Source organism: Haliotis asinina, chromosome 3 (assembly GCF_037392515.1).
Source record: "Haliotis asinina isolate JCU_RB_2024 chromosome 3, JCU_Hal_asi_v2, whole genome shotgun sequence".
Taxonomy (NCBI): domain Eukaryota; kingdom Metazoa; phylum Mollusca; class Gastropoda; order Lepetellida; family Haliotidae; genus Haliotis; species Haliotis asinina.
The window spans coordinates 85,274,019-85,297,025 of NC_090282.1; the positions used below are offsets into that span (position 1 = coordinate 85,274,019).

The window sequence follows — 23,007 nt, forward strand, 5'->3', positions numbered from 1 at the left end:
ATGGACTCCAACCACCCCCTGAAAAACAAAACTGGGATCATCTCTACCTTCACCAGACGGGCCATAAACCTCTCCTCCAACAGTCCAAGTGCAGAAATAGAACACCTCCGCCATGTTTTCACCAAGTTCAACCACTACCCACCAAAGTTAGTTGATAAAATCATCAGATCCAGGCTCAACCCGACAAGAAAAGAGCCCACCAGTAAACCTGAACCAACACCTATCCGCATCGCTTCACCCTTCATTGGAAAAACCTCCTACCACATCAGCCGTCTCCTAAAGCAACAAGCGGGCATTGAAACCTACTTTACCAGTTCTTCAACGCTGAAAAGCATGCTCAAAGCGAATGGCAGGAACACCTCTAAACAACAACAACCACCGAAAGTTGTCGTCTACAAAACCAACTGCGACTGTGGCGCGGCATATGTAGGTGAAACCTCCCGGCCCATAAAAATCAGAATCAAAGAACACTTATCATCTACAACCAAATCAGATCGGAAATCTGCTATATCCGACCACATCATCAAATGTCCCAATCACAGCATAATTTGGGACAGTGTAGAGATATTATCCAAAAACCACAAGTACTTCACCCAAAGAAAACTGGCAGAAGCAGTTCAAATCAGGAGACACAAGCCCCCAATCAACAGAGATCAGGGATATCTCATCCCAACTGCATACAATGAACTCATAAATATAACAGATTAGAGCTCACCAGCCACCATTACTAATTACCCTATCAGCCATGTATACTTTGTCACAGCTACAGCCACTGTCACAGCTACAGCCACTATTGGCTTCCTCTTATTGTCTCATCATTACTACCACCCATTGTTGTTGTTAATCCCCCGCCTATGATTCATACCTACGTGTTGTTATTACTTTATCCCTGTCCATGTATATAAGTCTGTCCTGTGATGTATTACCGCACTCTTGCTTGACAGCGGTATAAGGATCCATACCGAAACGTCGCACCATGTGCAATACAGAAGTTGTTATCCATAAAGAATCTTACCCTCTTATCACTTACCAGCTTCTAGTAATGCCAATCAAACAAAATGCTTGACCACGGTAACATAAACACCAAATGTGTGGTGTAGCTTTTCATATTACTGCCCCAGTTTATCCAATGGATTTTTGATTGAATGATCATTTGCCTGTATTTGCAGCAGACCTGACAGCTGTAGTGACATCCTAATTCGTTGTTAAAGCTCGGCCCGGGTAACAGTACCACAAACTGGCGTTCACCAGACTGTATTACCCTCGGGAGAAGCATGCGACGTATGTATCTTATCGCCATGTTAAACTTACGAAATATAAGTTTAGTTTATTTTGAAGATCGCTACACGCACTATCTCAGCTCAAAAAGAGCTTCGTAAATCTGGGCCCTGGATTTTAAAAATCAGTGAAAGGTACTCTTACAAGCTTAAAACAGCTATAAAATGGTTAATCATATTTAAGTTGAGAGTGGAAAGGATTCAATGTATAAACTAGTTCAAATAAAGCTATGAAAGTAAGTAAAAGAAATATGTACAGAGTGAACTCAAAAACAGTTGATTGAACGGTTTTCGAACTGCGGGCAATGAATGCTTCATTTTATGACGTCATCCGACTGTCAGCGATACAGCTACTCGGTCGGAGAGTGTAGCAGTTACCGTGGCAGCGTGCAATGTTTTCCAGTTGTCATCCTTCAGGGAGGGGGAACACGGAAACTTGTTAAAGCATTATTGGCCAATGAAATTAACGTATTTTGCACGAAGATAGGATAATGTAAGTTGTACTGTCCAGAAACGGTTCAACACTATCTCTTTGAATGCCAAGCTCATGAAAAAACACTTCAGGCTTTGAAAGTAACTGTGCTTAACAAAACCCAACCCCCTTTTACAAGTAACACAGTGCACTGAGAATGCATCGAGAATGCACTGATCAATGGCTGCATGCCAAGAGCTGTGTTAGACGTCCTCATTCAAACGGAGAAGTAACTGAGCTGAACATAAATACATGTATGACAGTTTGTTAAAAGTTGGGCGCAAAAACTTTGCCACCGAACCTAACCCATCTCCGGAAAGGCCACATGCTGAGAACCGATCATTGGCGGTGTGCATGAGCTCTTGACCATGTTAACGAAGACGCTACACCGTTTGCTTACATGATTGTTGGACAAAACCCCCTGTGGACCAAAGCTCCCTAGGAGAAAATCCCCTTAGGACAAAAAGCCATAAGGACAAAAGCCCCAAATGAAGACCTGTATACGTAGATAAACCCCCGCCCCTCCAATGTTTTAACTACTCAGGGATAGACGTAAGTGACATGTTTTTATTGAATCAGTAATAGAGATTGTCAGCGATAGGGATTGGTTGGCTTAATTAACTGTTGTATTTCGTTTGTAAACATTATTAAGGGTGAAGCTTCATTACTGATGAGGATTTACTGGCTTCAAGAGCATCTTTTAAAGTTTAGTTAATAAACTTTGTACATAGAGAGATTCTTCCTAGTAATTACTGTAAATGTTTAAAAAAGAAAAGAGAAAAAAATATCTCAATATGATGTACACTTTATCAAGCATTTCATCTCACTGTCACGTGTGCAGTGTGCGGAAAAAAGTCCTTGGGGGAAAAGTACAAAACAAAAGGATCTGGCAGTTGGGCTTGTACATCTTCAGGGTACAATGGGTGTGTGCATCTGTCCTGAAGGTTTATTTAATGACCATTGAAGCTCTTCTGAAAATGAGTGAAAATGAACTGTGATGCACCACGCATCCTTTACATACAATAATTCAATTAAATAAATATTCTGCTTTATATTTTCAACTTTAATCTCTTGTTAATCTCTCTTTAAATTAATACTTACTGCTATCTCATACAAGATATTAGAATACAAAGAGATTGTCAGGTGAAAATAAACTGGACTGAGAGAGAGGAAAGCCCTTGATACTCTGAAAAATGAAACTCTATGCAAATGTTCTATCTTCACAATGAACCATCACCTGATCAGATAATGAAACCTTAACAGTAATTTGTTTGTGTTTGCATGGGAACACTCAGCTGAATGTTCAGTCTGAGGTCTTACTGCTTTTAGAATTGATGCATTATGAAAGGTCCCATACTTTCTACTCAATGGGGATAAAAGTCTGTTTGAAACTTTCTTGACAGTTATAAATATCATTACTCCTTAAAATAGCAAGAGAGATGTGTGTGTGTGTGTGTGTGTGCGTGTGTGCGCGTGTGTCTGTGTGTGTGTCTGTCTGCCTAAAATGACATTAAATGTTGTGTATACTGCAGTTCATCACCTGAATGTATTTGCAAAGAATAACAAGCCATCACAAAGGTATAGTTAGCAAAGCTTTATTTAGCTTACATCATAATTACACAGAGTCACCTACTGACAACATACACATGAATATTTATACCATATACCCTAACTCACAGACACACATCTACATCACACAACACATACCTCACCACTGGGTCAGTCAGACCTTTAAACAGAGAAACACTATCATGAATCACTACTGGTGAAATCTGATACTAATAATAGAAAACAAAACCAGCCAAGGTGTGGTCGATAACTGAAAATTTGAACTACACATTTTTATATTTTTAACTGACATGTATAAGAAAAAAATAATATTTTTATAAAATGTAAATTTTCTTCTTTTATGATAAATTTACTCTGACATTCATCATCACATTTGTCAAGTACATACCAAATATTTCTTTCTCAGATAACCGCGGGAGCTAGACTTGTCTGGATAGAAGGCAATCTTTTTTCCCCTGATGTAAGGGGCATAACTCCTCCTATCTTATGATTATTGTAAGCCAGGTAATGTAATAACCCTCAGCGCATGCATTATTTTCAGTCTTTTAATGCACTTCTGATTTATTCTGACAACAAATCAAACTCCACAACACAATGCACATACAGCTTTATAAATCTAAGTTCTAAAAATTCTGTCAGAGTCGCACCAGATTCATACTATGCTCTTAACCAAGAAACAGATATACCACTGCATGTGCATTACACTGATACTCTTTAAAAAAACACATTTTTACAATGCTGAAAAGATTTGTACAAAAAATATTTCGTTTCTTAGTACAGAGACAATCTGTAAGAATTCACTTCTTAGAAATATAGCCTCCATTTCAAGCAATTCTCATATTTTCTGTAAAAAGCAGCAGTAAGTACAATATTTAATGAAGAAATACTATTCACTGAATATTTCATTCTAACAAATAAACAGTGGTATAACTTGTGAAGATACATGTAATATATATATATATATATTGTACAAAGTACACACATATTTGTTGTAACATGCAATATTTGATGATTTAGCACCTTTCGAATTATACTTGATAACTGAGAGTCACACAACATTTGAAGGACAATAGCCTATAGACAGTGGATGAAAATTGTCATTCCTGTATTGAGTCTGGCCAAATACATCAACTGGCCCTGGAGAAAAAGATCAATGGAACTTTGTTAACAAGAAAGGTGTTTGCAATGCAGCGTAGATGCAGTCCCACTGCCTCCAATTCATGGATTCCTTCAAACTTTGTTGTTGGAATCAAATTCATGAAGATATGACCCCTGAATATGTATAAAATATCAGTAATCAAGGCCATTTGAAAGTTAGCCATTCATACCATCAGTCAGATGGGAAAGAAGGTGGAGAACGTTCTGAAATTGATCATTAATGAACATAGTTTGTCAAATGGAGCTAGCAGAGAGGATTCATAAAATTCGAAATCAAATTTGCAAGTTCAGTATTAGGATGTACATCCATGTATCAAAGTTTGCCCTTATGACGCTGTGAGAGTGGACACAAATTGTAGCACCTACATTTCAGCTGCAGCAACACACCATGGTGCTGTGTGGACTGTAGGGTTTCCCTCAAGTCAATGATCATTTCCACCTCAGCTGTCCTGACAGTACACAATTGCTTGGATCTGCTAAATCTAATGACGAAAATGATTAACCTTGACTGTAAAACCAAATTCATGAGTGACAATTAACAATGACTGTACAAATGAAGCATAACAAATAGAAACAATTTGTTGCAGTAAAGTATTAGAATCCAGTAAATGTGTATGAGATGCAAGAAGTGGCAGATGCGAGGGCAACAAAACCATCCAGACAACAAACCAAACAGTTCCTGTTTCACAGGGGGCTTAATTATTTGGAAAAGGGTTTTCACTCTGGTATGTGTTGTTCCTGGACACCTAACCCTTCACAAATTTAATGCTCTTAAACTGGCATTGTTCAAAGACACTTTTTATAACTTCCACCATTCATGAAATGATGAAACATGCTTGGCACAGTAACATCTAAAACATTGGCAGAAGAGCTAACTGTAAATGTCAGGCTGTCTTCTCTGTTCTGGAAATCCCTATAAGCTTAAGTTGACATGATATTTTAAAACATTTTCAGGGGACATCATTGTTTGTGTACAACATTTTCCATGACATAAGGAACCTTCTGTCCACAGATGTTATAAGAGCTTTTTGACAAGGCCTAGAGTTTCAGCTAACACTTGGAATGATTACAGCACTCTTTAACTACTGCTATTCTGCCATTTTGATTAATTGCCATTTATTAGGAGCAGTCTCACAAAAAAATACACAATCTGTTCTGCTAAAATGACAAAGGCTTAGTGTATAATAAGCCTTGTCAACACCATTTGAAACCAGGCCCTAAAAAATCAAGCTGACTGCATGCCTCCATAAGGAAACCCACTGGAGCATGTATTGGCCCCAACACAATGATTGTCATCAATAAGTGAAGAAGATAAAAGGATTTCCTATATACCTATGGTTTCCAGTGTGTAAATAATCTTGTACAGCAAACATGGAAGGTAAACAACAAACTGTCATGTGATGTAACAACATTAAGTACAACAGCTGGTGCCAGCAAACAGTCACATCCTTCTATATCCCTCTGCTACTGCTGCGAATATGCATTGTCTAGTTTACAAAAATACAATGTAAACCGGAAAACTGTTTTGAACAACTCAAATTCTGTCAATCCTATAGACCTGAAGACAGACTCAAAAGAATTAAAAGAACACCTTGCCATCACAGATTAACATGACATAGTAATATGAGAAAATGGGAGGTTCTTAAACTCATCAACACTCTGGTTCATGAAACTGTATTATTGAAATCCATTCAATTCACAAACAGAGAACTCTGTGTGACGGTGAAAACAGTAGCTGTGTCATAACATCATACACTTCAATAAAAAACAATTACTTGAATTGTAAGTACAGGTTAGACCAGACCAATTTCATTTCTTGTTTTACAGATTTTTGTCCTCTGAGAACCTAAAGGCAGGCAGGAAAAAAATAAAAATAAAATTTCCAATCAAAGTAATATTCCTTCTAAATACTCAAAGTATTTTACTTTTGGCAATTAATGAAGTGAATATGGGTCAACCTAAAAAGTATTTTTTATTGTGAGTATTTTAGGCAATAAAAACATTATGATTTTATTTTTTGAGCAGGGAAAATTAATGTTTATTTTTTTTCTTGTTCTTAAAAAAATATGACAGGCAGATCTGTAAAATAAGAAATAAACTTGGTCTGGCCAAAATTGTGAAAACAAAAATCAAATGTCAAAGCAGTAGCTATGGCTCATGGCAAACATTTGTTTTCTGAAGAAACAATCCTCCATTTATTGGAGCAAGTTGTGAACCATTGTGAAGAGATCTTGACTTGTAGGTTTAATGATAAGGCACTAACTACCCGTATCAATGACAACATTACATTTTCAAACATTTATTGCTACATCTTTTGACAATTCTACACACTTCACCCTAACAAGAATAATAAAGAAATTCAAGGATGAAATAGGAACAATAATTTTTTCTACCTCATCAAAATCAGAACTTCGACAGGTCTGATACAGATATCAACACACCCTGAGTGTGGTTTGCAGCGTTTGCTATGCAGCTGGCACTGGTCACATGGTTACATAAAAAAACATTCAATGAACTTTGAACACTAACAAATACAGCAACTTCCAATCAACCCCAAATGGTTTCTGATACAAAACACTGGACATGTAAGCTGGACAGCCCTGTGTATCATGCTGCAAAGCTTAGACCACATGACCACAGTTTCTTGGATGTGACCCTAAAGCAGATTCTCTGAGATGACTGTCCAGGATGCATGTGCCCTAACGACTTGTTAACACTGCTGTGGACCCCACAAACCCATCATATTTCTCATTCTCAGTATCATTTTTCATCCTCAAATCACACATCCCACTTCACACAAATCTCAGGAGAGTTGAATTTGACTACTTGCAGCTTGTGTACAGTTCCTATTATTCTGTAATGAAAGCCCTTATCTTGAATTCCAGAGGAAGGGTTGGCAGCCTCACAACTCACTTTGTCGAGGAATGAATTGGGCCTAATGCCGACTCATACAATACATACTTGCAAGTCAGCAGAATACCAGAAGGAAGTCTTCAGTAAGGTGTTAGTTTTTAACCAAGAAACCAATGAGGAAGGTGTGACACTGACAAACCCAGAATCATAATGAATGATGGGTGATCTGGGTTTCAAACCCACAAAAAGATGCATCCCCTTAGAAGACTTGACAATTCCACCTTTTAGACATTGGTTCACCCCTTAGACATTGCTCTACTTAAACTCAAAGAAATTGGACGATGAATCATAAAAAAATTGCAAGTCCCCTGATGATGGACACTGAATGATGAATAGAAGAATCAGCTCCAACACTCTCCAGAATGGGATCTTGAGGTCCAAGTACGGCTGTAAAGAAATGATAACATTAATATTCAACGTTGTTTATTAATGTGCAGTTTTCTACTTATTCCCAATGAATGTTTTACATAATTCCAAATACAACTGATTGACTGAATTGATGGGCAACATACTGATACCTTACAAGGTCTTATGATTTTTGACACCAGAATTCAACTTCCAGCAAGTAGCACTACATACTCTCAGTCAGAGAAACTAACGACCAAGTTCTCCAACAATCACTGACTGCTGCTAATGTTCTTGCGTGAGGGAAAGAGATTACTGTGAGTGACCAACACAGGTATGCCTGTCTTGTCCTGTCAAAGAGGTCTGATTGAGTAAGAAGTATTGAGTGATGTCCATCTACACCCAGTCTTAGCAACAATGGCTTTGCTGTTCAATGTCCTATGAAACAACATGTGTAACATTTCAATAAACAACCAGATTCAAATGACATTTACATCCTATGACTATCCATGCTCCATATTTACAGCATGCCACCTTACAAGCTCCACATTTACATCACATTATCTTTCATGCTTCACGTTTACATCACATCATCTTTCATGCTCCACATTTACATCACATTATCTTTCTTGCTTCACGTTTACATCACATCATCTTTCATGCTACACATTTACATCACATTATCTTTCTTGCTCCACATTTACATCACATTATCTTTCATGCTACACATTTACATCACATTATCTTTCTTGCTTCAAGTTTACATCACATCATCTTTCATGCTCCACATTTACATCACATTATCTTTCTTGTTCCACATTTACATCACATTATCTTTCTTGCTTCACGTTTACATCACATCATCTTTCATGCTCCACATTTACATCACATTATCTTTCATGTTCCACATTTACATCACATTATCTTTCATGCTTCACGTTTACATCAGATCATCTTTCATGCTCCACATTTACATCACATTATCTTTCTTGCTCCACATTTATATCACATTATCTTTCATGCTTCACGTTTACATCACATCATCTTTCATGCTACACATTTACATCACATCATCTTTCATGCTCCACATTTACATCACATTATCTTTCTTGCTTCACGTTTACATCACATCATCTTTCATGCTCCACATTTACATTACATCATCTTTCATGCTTCACGTTTACATCACATCATCTTTCTTGCTCCACATTTATATCACATTATCTTTCTTGCTTCACGTTTACATCACATCATCTTTCATGCTACACATTTACATCACATCATCTTTCATGCTTCACATTTACATCACATCATCTTTCATGCTTCACATTTACATCACATCATCTTTCTTGCTCCACATTTACATCACATTATCTTTCATCCTTCACGTTTATATCACATCATCTTTCATGCTTCACGTTTACATCACATCATCTTTCATGCTTCACGTTTACATCACATCATCTTTCATGCTCCACATTTACATCACATTATCTTTCATGCTCCACATTTATATCACATTATCTTTCTTGCTCCATAAATGAAAATGCTTGTAAATATTACCTTATCTAGTGTCAACATTCTACTGCTTGACAGATCCATTAACACAGCTGTATATACACACATGGTCCTGGCACCCCGGCAGATCCACAAGATGGCTGGCTATAAGGAATACATGGAGGAAACACAGCATTTCCACTCACAAGCTAGTACACTGAGTCCAAGCCCTCACTCATGTCACTGATGTCCAAGCCCCTAGTTGTAAACTAGTTGTCTTATGCCAAGATGTCCAAACTCCTAATCACAAACTGTTTGTCTTATGCTCAGATGTCCAAACTCACAAACTAGCTTTATGCTGAGTTGTCCAGACCACAAACATCAATATGGAGAGGACAATTATATATGACACATGGTGAAACTTAGAAACAGACAGACAGTCATGATGAAGTAAGTTTCAGATATTTTCATGCCAAACTGTACACTCAGTTTGTATAGTTTTGTATTACTAAATGAAAGGAATCATAGGTGTTTCAAGGAAGACAGATGATATAGCTGTAAACTCTAGGTTTCTGTCTTTCACAATGAGTTTATGAACTTTTACACATACTTGCAGAGTGTAAGGATACTGCCATGACAGATTGTGCTATTCCCAGTTCTGTGATTGACTGCTCCATTCACAGAAACAGCTGGCTCCTCTGGAATAGTGTGTTCCATGCACAGAAACAGCTGGCTCTTCCGGAATAGTGTGTTCCATGCACAGAAACAGCTGGCTCTTCCGGAATAGTATGTTCCATGCACAGAAACAGCTGGCTCTTCTGAAATGTCTTCCATTTTCAGAAACTTCAGTGTTAAGTGTTCCATTCCAAGAAAAGGGTATGTGGTTTATAGATAGTAAAACATTTCATACATAGTCATTCTGGCATAATAGGAAGGTTCAGCTATTGAAATATTGTATTTCCTTCATAATGGATTCTCCCAATATGAGGCAAATCCCATCTTCTTTAATACAGGGACACTGACAAATGTACAAATAAATGCTTATGTATCAGAGTTTAAATACAAAATACAAACATATTTTTCATTCATATTTCATCTGTATAAAGTCTAGCATCAACCTCTTTGTAAGTAGTTGCTAGTTGATTTGTCATTCAGTGATAATGTAACTGTAGCTGCTAGATACGTCTTCATATTCCCTCTAGGAACCTGGCGCTGTCTTACAGCACAGTCAAACTCCTGACTGAGGTGTGTGGTCACTCACTCACCCACAAAAACAATATTCACTTCTTGTGAACTGCATCAAATTATTCCATTTTATGGCAAGTCCAGCTGGACCAGATTTCATAAATCTAGCTGCTGGACAATATTCAGGAGAGGAAATAATTATCACAAACTGTCTTCTGCTGTATATATTTTGTACACCTCACAGTTTAGTCACAGAGAACAGGTAATAAACAGGTTGTTCTTCTGACTAGTGGTGTTTTCCAGACACATAGTCCAGGCATGACTTGCAACACATTTGTTTGTAAAAAGGGTATTTGCATAGTCGAGACTGTTTCACGTAGAGACATCGGATTGTGTCGTGATCTTGGCAGTCACCCGCTGAAAATGCAAAAATATACATATTATGCCCCTACAATGGCTTGATATTGTTTGAATATATGATCACTATTTGTATCTGTACTTGCTTCTTGATCAAGGGAGTGGGATATCATTACTTCATGTTGGACCATACGTCATTGGACTGTTGGACCACAGATCATCAGTGCTACCACAGAGCCTCATGTAAACAATAGGGCCACAGAGCTAAATGTCATCAGTGGGACCACAGAGCCACATGTCCTGTGACTGAATCTATAGAAGCTGGTCAGAGTCAAAAGTGGCAAGTGAACACTTAAGAAGCTGGGCCTAGATTTTCAAGCAGTCCTAGAGTTAAGTGCCACATATGAACATTAACTTCTGACCATCTAAGCACAAAGAGACCTTTGAAAGCTAGGTCCAGGTTGTCCCCTGACTTGTTCAGAATGAAGATGTGACAATGCATGAGCCCCTTACCCCCTCCTGCATCCTTCTGAATGTGTACGTTGGCCGCTGTGATGGCAGATGGTTTATGAGTTCTACAGGAGTGCTTGTTACAAGATTGTCTCTCACTGGGTCGGAGTGATCCTCGACATTCTGGGCTGGACTGGAGGTTGCTGTCCAGACACTTGACCTCGCGGGTCTTCACACCAGTACCACAGCTGGCTGAACACTGTAACATGGGGCAGTAGGGTTAACACTGTAACATGGAGCAGTGGGGTTAACACTGTGATATGGAGCAGTGGGGTTAACACTGTAACATGGAACAGTAGGGTTAACACTGTGACATGGAGCAGTAGGGTTAACACTGTAACATGGAGCAGTAGGGTTAACACAGTAGCTCTGATCATTAGAGTACACTGTAACTGGAACAGTTAAGGATGACATTGTAGCACAGATGTGATAGGGGATAACACTGTTATACAGGGAAAATAAAATATTGTTTAACACAGATAGACTAGGGAAGATCGTGGCTGTAAAGATGATTAGAGTTATTTTAACACACGAATGATTAGGGATAATACTGAAACACAGGAACAATTATTCTATTTTAATAACACATAGACATTTTGGGTAAACACTGTAACCCTTAAGGGTTTCACTGTGGAAAGCAAGATCACCTTAAGGTAAGGAAATACACACAACTTTGACCTTAGTTTCCTGCAACATTTCCTTCAGAAGCCATGACATAAACTGTCTTGAATCATTCTTCGGTACCTTCCTTACCTGTTCCAATGATACCATCTACTTCATAGCTGATCACAATGTCATGTACCCTATGCTGTCATGTCCTACCTGTCCCCATGGTGTCATGTACCACTCTGGCTGGCATGGTGATAATTCCTGGCAGGGCTCTTCACTGATTGGTCGCTGCTCAGCCACACAGTTGACCTCTGATACAATAGTGTGTAGTTTGTTGCCTAGTTTCTTCATGCACACCACATCCCTCTTCTTGACAGCATAGCCACAGGTAGCGTTACACTGTAACATAGATACTTCCACATTGTACCTGGCTGATTGCCTCAACACTGTAACATAGATACTTCCACATTGTACCTGGCTGATTGCCTCAACACTGTAACATAGATAATTCCACATTGTACCTGGCTGATTGCCTCAACACTGTAACATAGATACTTCCACATTGTACCTGGCTGATTGCCTCAACACTGTAACATAGATAATTCCACATTGTACCTGACTGCATGCCTCTACACTCTAACAGATACTTCCACATTGTACCTGGCTGCTTGCCTCAACACTGTAACATAGATACTTCCACATTGTACCTGGCTGATTGCCTCAACACTCTAACATAGATACTTCCACATTGTACCTGGCTGGCTGCTTGCCTCAACACTGTTACCACATCTGATAAATACTGAACCTCAAAATATCATGTACCATTCAGCTCCTTAACTAATGACAGAGTTGTGACAGATTACCTTTCTATAGGATTGTCACACTGAGAAACTTTGTAATTCAAACCCAGAGTGTATGAAGACCTATGTACAATGAACTGTCTACTATGAACATACTTATGACCAGCTGAAATTTTGGGTCCTAACTACTTGCTTTATCATAATGTTAGTCAAAATGCATGTATTGATCACTAGTTATAAGTGAAATTAGAGGTCACTAACAGTTTGTTATATCCATTTGTTTCATGAAATAAACCTACCATGACTGATAACCTTTTGCATCTGGCATGAAGTTTTAGTTAAGATCTTCTGTTGAAATCTGTCTTTGTTTGCCACATTCTTGGTCTAGGTAAGGTAACAGGTGATCCCAGATTTAAATATGATAGCTTTTCTAGGCTGTCCCTTTGGTTTGGTTTCACTTTTGTTGAAAGCCATTGGACTGAAGAACGGTTCGTGGAATGTGTATTCGGACATGTTTAGTTAGTGGATGTTTTGTTCTTGGACAGTGTGTTGTGCTCGCAAACATACTACGCTTCGCGGAAAGGACTTCTGCACGAGATTTCCATGCATGTGTCTTATATAAGAACAGTTCGTGATTCTGCAAGAAGTATTAGGGTTAGGGCTAGGTAAGGAGTGTTATGACACTGATTATATGACGTCTGTGTGTTGGATGTTGAACGGTTGACATGTTAGAGGTTAGATGAGTTGGTCATAATTGGACCTCAGTGGGATATTGCCAGTGTGCGATGTCTTACACTCGTTAGTTTATTGTAGACAGACAATTGTGGGGAAATAAAATTTGGGGTTGGATAAATGGAATTTTGTTTTGTTTTATAAATTCCACTGCAAAACAGCCATGCTCAACAATTTTGGTGGCCTGTAAGTATTCCAGTCTGGACCAGATAATCCAGTGATCAACAAATGAGCATTGGTCATCCAATTCAGCGAACCCGGCCAAGTGATCCTGTTAGTCACCTCTGACAGCAAGCATGGGTTGCTGAAGACCAATTCTAATCCCAATATTCATGGGTCTTGACTGTTCACCATTAACACGGCTCCACTTTCTCTATATTAATGTGCACTTTGCCCAACAACTGCCTCCCCATTCAAGGATGAGAAAGTCAGCATCTCTACCATGGAAACATGTTCCCATCACAAGGACCCAAACAAATGTGCACCAAGACCTATTATATCATAGTCTCCTCTTCAACATTTTTCAAATTCCATAAAACTTCACATGACAGGCAACTATTTACTCAAAAAGTTGAAACAGGAAGATTTAGTACACAGACACAGCTTGAATGGGTTCTGTGCAACACAAATATTTAAACAACTTTTGATTACAGTTATTTCATAAGGAATCTGGAACAACTTCACACAAGCTGCTTAAACAGACGTGAATCTTCTAATTTGCATTGAAGCAGCTATTTCTAAAGTCTTTGAAGCTTTCAACTTCCATTTCCACATGCAGCTATTCAGGTGTGAAGACAAGGAGTTTGTAGTACAGTTTATGGGCATGGCGTCTTTAAATACCTGCAATTACAGGTGATAATTGCTTGCACACTGTTCAGGTGTAGTGAATGGATGCTTTCATTATGCTCATACTGTCATTACACTTTTGTTAAGGAGTCTCCATGTTTATGGAAGAACATGTATTTATTCTATGGTGTTGTCAGATAAAGATTGAGATAGCGCCATGACCAGCTCATGATTTCAGTGAACTTGTCAGTGGATGTTGAATGTATTCTTGCAGCAAATCACAATGAATCATAATACATTTAATATTCAAAACACAGTATACAGACAAAACACTTATAGCAATCACCTGTTGTAAGAGTATCAGACTGTAAAATGTTGTACGGCTTTTACATTAGTTCCAGGTATATCTTTATCACTTTGTTCAGATGTACCATGTACAAATAGGTATAAACAAGAACAAGAAGAAGTTTGTTCAAACTACTTCTACACACATCATTACAGAATGCGTGTTATGCAGGTGGAATATTGTTGATTGTGTTAACAACACAAGAATAAACATCTGACTTGACATAACTAAAAAAAAGTGTCAGGGGAATGTAAGATTCTGCTCTCAGCTCCCTGGTGATAGTACAAACAGGCCAGCTAGGAAATAGGTACTCACCTGTGACCAGGGTCCAGCAAACCATCGGCCACCACAGGGTGGGTTATCTTTACAGGCCTTCCTGGTGCGAGGCTTCTTCTCTCGTGAACACTTGGTGTCTGGGAGAGAACTTCCATCATCTGCGGAACAGTAGGTCTTCCTCTTGTAATGTCCGGCTCCACACTCTGTTGTACACTGGACACACACAATTATATATGTGTAACAGTTACAAGTAACAATTTAACTTGAACTTTGAACATTAATAAACACTGAAACATGACCGCAGCAAACACTGATTCCCTCATATTGTAAACTGTTAAATTCATATGTTTAATTTTTTTTAGGGGTGGGTGGGATGGGGGTCATAAATTAAAATTGAACTTTGTGAATTCATATTATATATATTTGTTGAATTAAATTGTTGTATTTTTGTAGAAGTGAAATGGTTTTACTTTGTTAAACTGATATTGTAGAACCATTGATGAATTAATACTACTGAGCAGTGTTTATGAATGAATGAATCTGCTTGATCCAAAGAAATGCTATATTGCTGATATATTGACCATTTTAGGAGGTGAGTATACATGTCAGTATATACACTGACATGCCAGGTATTGGATCCCTGTGAAGACAGGTCTGTCCAGATCTTTTGCAGTTTAAACAGGAACATGATAAGCATGTTGACCATAGCAGGTTAAACAAACACAGAAATATTGTAAGATATATTCACATGAAAGAAAGTAATATATATAACCCTGTACATGGGTTTCAGTCACAACTTGAACACTAATGCATTATTCCCTGATCTAGACCACTGTTTTTGACACACTTTGACATACTTCGCCAGGATTTCATGAATGCTGTGATAACGTCATTCTTTATGATTAATGAAACAGTACTAACAACCAATGTGAACCATTCATAAGTGCATGTTTGTCTGGTGCCATCAACAACACGTACAGCCCCAACAATAAACCTACTCCACAACATCAATCGTACTAACAACTGTTTATGTAGGGACTTCAAATATATGCTGTAGATTAGTGATATTTGGTTTTTACAGGGAAAAAATGAAATATCCCGATCTGTTTACAGTAAATAGGAATGTGTAGTGGGCTTGGAACAAGCTGTTCATTGTTCACCATGCTATCACTTCTATTCTTTGTGACACGGAATAAAAATCCAAGATTTATTGTTACAATAATTTGGCTTGCCTCATAACCTTATGACTCTCACACTCAAGAATACTGATCCCAACATTCCTATTTCAATGGCTGTTGTTCAAATATTATAATGCATACATAATCCTTGGCTGTGTAAAACAGGGCAGGCCTGCCTGCCTGATAGTTACATGATAGTGTTGGGCGGGCTCAGCCTGCTTCTACCCTACTGAACAAATGTTGATCTGGGATCGAAGAGAGGCTCTCAGAATTCTACTTGAATTTGATGGGCTAGGTAGGGAAAGCAATGGGGTCCAAGATTAGTTCTAAAAAAAAATTTTTCCAGTAAAAGAGGATATGATTTTCTTATCATTAATCACTCACAGATCACTAAGAATATCATATTGCTGATTTTGGCATTGGACAACTTGCTCAGTGAACAGAGAAGTGTCACAGCTATCTGACAACCTGTAAATAATCTCGTCTTGACCAGATGACACTCGTTCAACCAGACTGACCATCCAATCCACATAGGTCACCTTCCTGTAAATATTGGTCTATGACCATAGACAATTGCCTTCTTCATGTCACTGACTTAAATGACTGAATATATTCTCAACATATTTGCTTTAGCTGCACGCAAAATGTCAGACATTGTGATATCATAAGGTCTCAGACCAATACAAACTTTATGCCAATAGCAAGAATCTAATTACAGACATGATGACATTCCATTAAACTGAGACACATTTCTGACTAATATTATTGCTACATACCACAGGCTTAAGTTTTCAGAATATGTGTACATGTGATTGTAAGTCATTCAACCCCTACCCCTTAGAGGTGCAGTGTATTGTAATGTCAAGGTTGAGTGCATATGTACTTGACTAACCAAGGCAGTAGTTATCATTTGGTATCCAACAGGAAGTTCATGAAAATACAAGCACTGAAGACCTTCTTTGATGGACTGTACCACCGGTTCTATATGTAAAGCACATGTGCACTTTAATTACTCGAGATGGATTGCTATCACAACCCAAATAACACTTTCAAAAGTTATTACTGCATAAATTTTAAATTCATGAAATTACAAAAGTCACACATACACATTAACACAGTTTTCATTTTTCTCACAAATATTCAAAAGTAATGATTATATTCATATAAGTGGAAGCACTTAATTCTATAGTAGAAATGATTTTTATGATTTGATGTTGATGCAATACATGCAAGCCTGAGCCATTACTGTGTTGCTAAGGTAGCTGATTCAGATATATATTAACTCCAGCTGGAGCACAATCTGTACACTTATCAGGTGTCAGGCTTTATAAATTACCTCGTTTTGACATGGGCAGAATTAATTTAACTATTCAACTCTCACCTATTGGCTGTTAGGCTATCTTATGTCAGCACAATGGCTGATCTTAAGACCACAAATCTTAAAACCTAATGACAATAGCTCAGCTTGCTGCTTTGGGTTTAAACCTATGTAAACATGTATTTAATTTCTTCACTAAACATCCCTCCGTGGAGTCGCCCCTAACTGCAGTGGTGGATGGCTACATCATGTCAGACAGTATTTCAAGGACAAACCATTTGGTCACTCAAACTGGAAGGCTGTTTGTCCAGCCATCATACTAGATAACTGATGAGGACTGTGATGAACGATGATAGCTTGAAATAACCTAAGAATGTGTGTCCTTGGACAATTCCTCAAAGTACATTAGTTGTCTGAGACAGCTAGCATGAAGTGGAAGCTAGGTCATGTTACTGACCGGTAAGGCATCATATACATAGTAAAGAGAATTAGCTGAAGTACTGCTGTTATATGATTAATATTAAGTAAATCATCATATCATACATGCAGCAGAAACAATCTTAATCAGCCATGCAGGTCAATGTCACATGGTCTGGAGCAGTCTATTCTTCTAGATTGTTTATCAGCATTCTTGAAGTTGGCAAGTCAATAAAGAAGCACGTGATTTTGTAGATAACAGACTTCTTGTTTCATGCATGTTTACAACATTCTGAAGCTGAAAGTGCATAGTACATGCAGCTGTATGTTTCTTTATTTTCACAATATTGTTAATACTGCTGCTGTAACAAATTTATTCAACAAACATTTAAATTTTACAGGACGCTAAGCTTTTGCTTAACAGGAAATATCTTTGTGAAAACTAGGACATGCTTGCAGTCTGCATGTGTGGATGGGGTGTGTGTGGAAAACACAGTGTCTGGGACCCAACTGGGTATGTTGTGATTGACAGCAGCACTAATGTTTGGAAGATATGGTGCATGGATTCTCACCTGAGCAGACCACTTGGTGTGGTACCATCCTCTAGCACATGACCCCATGTCACAGATCTCTGTGGTGTCTGGCTTCAGGATGCCGCACTGCCGATCTGCTACTGCTCTTCCTTCCACCGACATGCATGTCACAGTCCTCTGCCTCTCACCATGGCCGCACTCGGTAGAACACTGGTAACACAGAGATAAGGTGGTACATTAGAACACAAATTGGGAACACAAAGATAGGTGGCACATCAGAACACACACTGAGAACACAAAGACGGGTGGTACATCAGGACACACACTGGGAACACAAAGACAGGTGGTACATCAGAACACACACCGGGAACACAAAGACAGGTGGCACATCAGAACACACACTGAGAACACAAAGACAGGTGGCACATCAGAACACACACTGAGAACACAAAGACAGGCAGTACATCAGAACACACACTGAGAACACAAAGATAGGTGGTACATCAGAACACACACTGGGAACACAAAGATGGGTGGTACATCAGGACACACACTGGGAACACAAAGACAGGTGGTACATCAGAACACACACCGGGAACACAAAGACAGGTGGTACATCAGAACACACACTGGGAACACAAAGACAGGTGGTACATCAGAACACACACTGGGAACACAAAGACAGGTGGTACATCAGAACACACACTGGGAACACAAAGACAGGTGGTACATCAGAACACACACTGGGAACACAAAGACAGGTGGTACATCAGAACACACACCGGGAACACAAAGACAGGTGGTACATCAGAACACACACTGAGAACACAAAGATAGGTGGTACATCAGAACACACACTGGGAACACAAAGATGGGTGGTACATCAGGACACACACTGGGAACACAAAGACAGGTGGTACATCAGAACACACACCGGGAACACAAAGACAGGTGGTACATCAGAACACACACTGGGAACACAAAGACAGGTGGTACATCAGAACACACACTGGGAACACAAAGACAGGTGGTACATCAGAACACACACTGGGAACACAAAGACAGGTGGTACATCAGAACACACACTGGGAACACAAAGACAGGTGGTACATCAGAACACACACCGGGAACACAAAGACAGGTGGTACATCAGAACACACACTGGGAACACAAAGATAGGTGGTACATTAGAACACACAGCCCTCTCTGTATAGTGTACTCAGTTATCACAGAGCACTCAGTAATAGAAGTTCCCTTTTCAGAGTATGCTCAAATAATTTATGAATGTTTTTTTTTCCCATCTGATATTCACTATTGATTCATAAATAGTTCTCTGACAAAGTCAAGTGCACCAGGTACAAGTATTTCTCATGGGATTTCTTGTATGCATGTAATTGATCTGTCACATAGGTAATTTAATTTGTTTGAATTATCTCTTTCAGAAAATGAATGTCCTTTCAAACTTAACATATATATGAAATGTACACTCTGCCATGTATTTTCTACTCTTAACTTATCTCGCTTCAAAATAAATTAGACTGTATCAATAGGTATATGAGTGTTGTGGTTTAGTGGGACTATGCAAGGTAGCGTATGGTGGAACCTGGACAGAAACTTGGACAGCAAATGTTCCACATTGTGCATGCGACGTCAACAGGACTAACATGACAAGAACTAGGAACAGAAGCACTTCAACATTTGTATTCTATATCTATGTCATTAAAATCATATATATCCCAACTAATTTCATTTTAAAGTTTGACATATCAGGAAAAGTTTTGTAACTTATAAATGTTTAGACTGTTAACTGTGTTAACTGAAGGTAACTGTTGAAGGAGCTGGTGTGGACCTGTCTGCTTGTTTGACAAATCAGTGTTGGACGTAACAGGGTTCAACATATATACAATTTTGTGTTAAAGTTTGTTTTCGCCTGTGCATCTTTAAGAGTCAAGAACACCACATATAGCAAAACAGCCTGATTACAAACCTTGTCATCACACTAGGGTGGGAAAACAAAATCTCCAAATGAACTTTGTTCTGCAATTTCCATATGTCAACAGTCAATGTGTGATCAAAGTCTTAAAGAATGGATTAAAGGGGAAATGGTGTATGTTATGGGCATAAAAAAAAATTGAATTGAAAGTATGTAAAATTTCACACATATTAAGTGACAAGCGAGTATATGTGAAACTGACATGATTGGATCAGTCCACCGACCATGGTGTTAATGTTTGCTGGATTACATGTTTCAACAGAGCATGGAATGCCAATGAAAATTATTCTGACAACATTTTTTCTCACTGAATAGTTGCGCATATCCAGTTCCTCATATTTACATAATTCAGAGCTTATGAAAAGTAAAGATAAGAAATGTTCACTATGCAAAACAATTTGAACACCAAAGTTATAAATATATGCCAGGTTTTATCCTCCATCGTGTTACTATAAGACGTGCTGTTGTAACAGTAGTGGTGACTATGAATATTGTATTTGAGTATTAAGCAGGATTTGATGAAAATTGAAAGAAATATTGCATGTCATCCTGATGCAATGTTATTGTGAGATTACAGGGGCATTTCCCAGCAGCAGTCCTAAAACCTTAAATGTGAGAACTAATTCCTGCATAAATCTCAAGTTTAAACATGAATAGATGGTTATCATTTTTACATAACATTTTGGGATGGATGTTTAATGCTTGAACAAGTCCTAATTTCTGAAAATCTGCTAAAAGCTGTCTTCATCTTGAAATGAAAGAGCAGATTTAATATTTTTTATTGCAGAAAAATCTTTTCATTTCAAGTAGTGTTTGATGATGTCTGCTTAAAAACAGATTCAAATAAAAACAGGACTGGAATGTTGACACTAATAATGTGTACCTTATTTCCATCCTTTGACTGGTTTCTGATGATTAAAAATAGCTGCTCTAAGATAAGGGTTATGATTGATAATATTGGAGAAATGAGTTGTTTAACCTGAGTCGCTTAACACTAGATTCTGATATGAAACCCTGAGCTGCCAACACTTGACTTGCAGTATTAGATTTTTTCCTGTATGTAGCAAATTTCCTATATAGCAATTGTTTGGATTTCTGTTTCAGCTTGAAAAATATACAATATTTGCCATGGCAGTAGTGAGATAAAGGTACCCAAAACTGTAATAATTTGATGAAAAATAAATTCCTTGCCAACCTACTGTATTGTGTCCTGATGCACCACTGCACAGTTTGTTGGAGTGAAACCTACAGACAGTGATAGTCACCACAGTCATGTGGAATGTGTCCTGATGCACCACTGTGTTTTGCCAACACATCTGTTTATTTGCCTGCCTGTGGCGGACATTGCTGTGTAATGTGTTTACAGCAATAGTAAACTAGTGTACTACTGCTTTATGTATGACAATGTAATGGTTTCTGTCACAATGGTGTCAGACCTAACTAACTCTAGGCAGTTTCTAACAAGTTATGTTGGACAGTAATATACAGAATACAAAACTTGCTTCTGTGTAATACCATTTTTATCAAACAAGGTAACAATTTGGCTTTTGCTTGTTTGATATGAAATCATTAACCTGTTTAATAAAATTGGTATTACACTGAAGCAAGGTTAGTATGATCTGTGTATGGTATTCATGTCTCATCCATGTCATGTCACGCCTGTACACATCTACACCAATATCATGTGAGTGTAGTGCTGATCTTACACCAATATCATGTGAGTGTAGTGCTGATCTTACACCAATATCATGTGAGTGTAGCGCTGATCTTACACCAATGTCATGTGAGTGTAGCGCTGATCTTATACCAATATCATGTGAGTGTAGTGCTGATCTTACACCAATATCATGTGAGTGTAGCGCTGATCTTACACCAATGTCATGTGAGTGTAGTGTTGATCTTACACCAATATCATGTGAGTGTAGCGCTGATCTTACACCAATGTCATGTGAGTGTAGTGCTGATCTTACACCAATATCATGTGAGTGTAGCGCTGATCTTACACCAATGTCATGTGAGTGTAGTGTTGATCTTACACCAATATCATGTGAGTGTAGTGCTGATCTTACACCAATATCATGTGAGTGTAGTGCTGATTTTACACCAATATCATGTGAGTGTAGTGCTGATCTTACACCAATATCATGTGAGTGTAGCCTTGATCTTACACCAATATCATGTGAGTGTAGTGTTGATCTTACATCAATATCATGTGAGTGTAGTGGCGCTGATCTTACACCAATGTCATGTGAGTGTAGTGCTGATCTTACACCAATGTCATGTGAGTGTAGTGTTGATCTTACACCAACATCATGTAAGTGTAGTGTTGATCTTACACCAATATCATATCCCTTAACTTGGTGGCATCCCGGACCGTAACACAGCAAGTAGAAACTGACTGTTTCTCCTGTATGAACTAGTGTAAAAGTCACAGAGCCTTCATGAGGGATGCCCGACATTCATCATACAAGGAGAGACGAGTTTTTATAGCGGGGTGTTGTGTAATAGCGAGTGAGTGTGTGTAGCCATTTGTCACAATCACAGTATCCACAGCCTGAGAGAAAGGTGAGGCGAAATGTAGTTTACAATCCCTTTCAAGATATTATACTTGTACAGCTATGTGAGGTGAAGGCAGACTCAACATACCAGAAGAGCAAGTGGTTGGCAGTATGAGAAATGACCCAAACTATCAAGTAAAAAGACACTTAGTCAAATTGTTACACACTGTATACCAGC

The 23,007-nt window shown here is 38.4% G+C and overlaps 2 protein-coding genes across 4 annotated transcripts in view; one reads left to right on the top strand and one right to left on the bottom strand.

Moving 5' to 3' along the window:
- Positions 1-708, top strand: LOC137279108 (uncharacterized). Its single transcript, XM_067811583.1, has one exon. It carries the CDS (start codon positions 1-3, stop codon positions 706-708), a length of 708 nt encoding a protein of 235 aa, XP_067667684.1.
- Positions 709-6,484: 5,776 nt separating this feature from the next.
- The window catches only part of LOC137278651 (thrombospondin type-1 domain-containing protein 4-like), a 228,971-nt gene continuing 212,448 nt past the window's right edge, over positions 6,485-23,007 (bottom strand). For 2 of the 3 annotated variants that reach the window (XM_067811149.1, XM_067811151.1), the window contains 6 exons: positions 18,318-18,488; positions 14,872-15,045; positions 12,106-12,291; positions 11,287-11,482; positions 9,298-10,833; positions 6,485-7,776 (listed from right to left, as the gene is read on the bottom strand). In XM_067811149.1, the coding sequence (XP_067667250.1) occupies positions 10,703-10,833; positions 11,287-11,482; positions 12,106-12,291; positions 14,872-15,045; positions 18,318-18,488 (858 nt within the window). In that variant the 3' untranslated portion in view covers positions 6,485-7,776; positions 9,298-10,702. The remainder of the gene's footprint in view (positions 7,777-9,297; positions 10,834-11,286; positions 11,483-12,105; positions 12,292-14,871; positions 15,046-18,317; positions 18,489-23,007) is intronic. The other variant, XM_067811150.1, reaches the window with a different exon arrangement.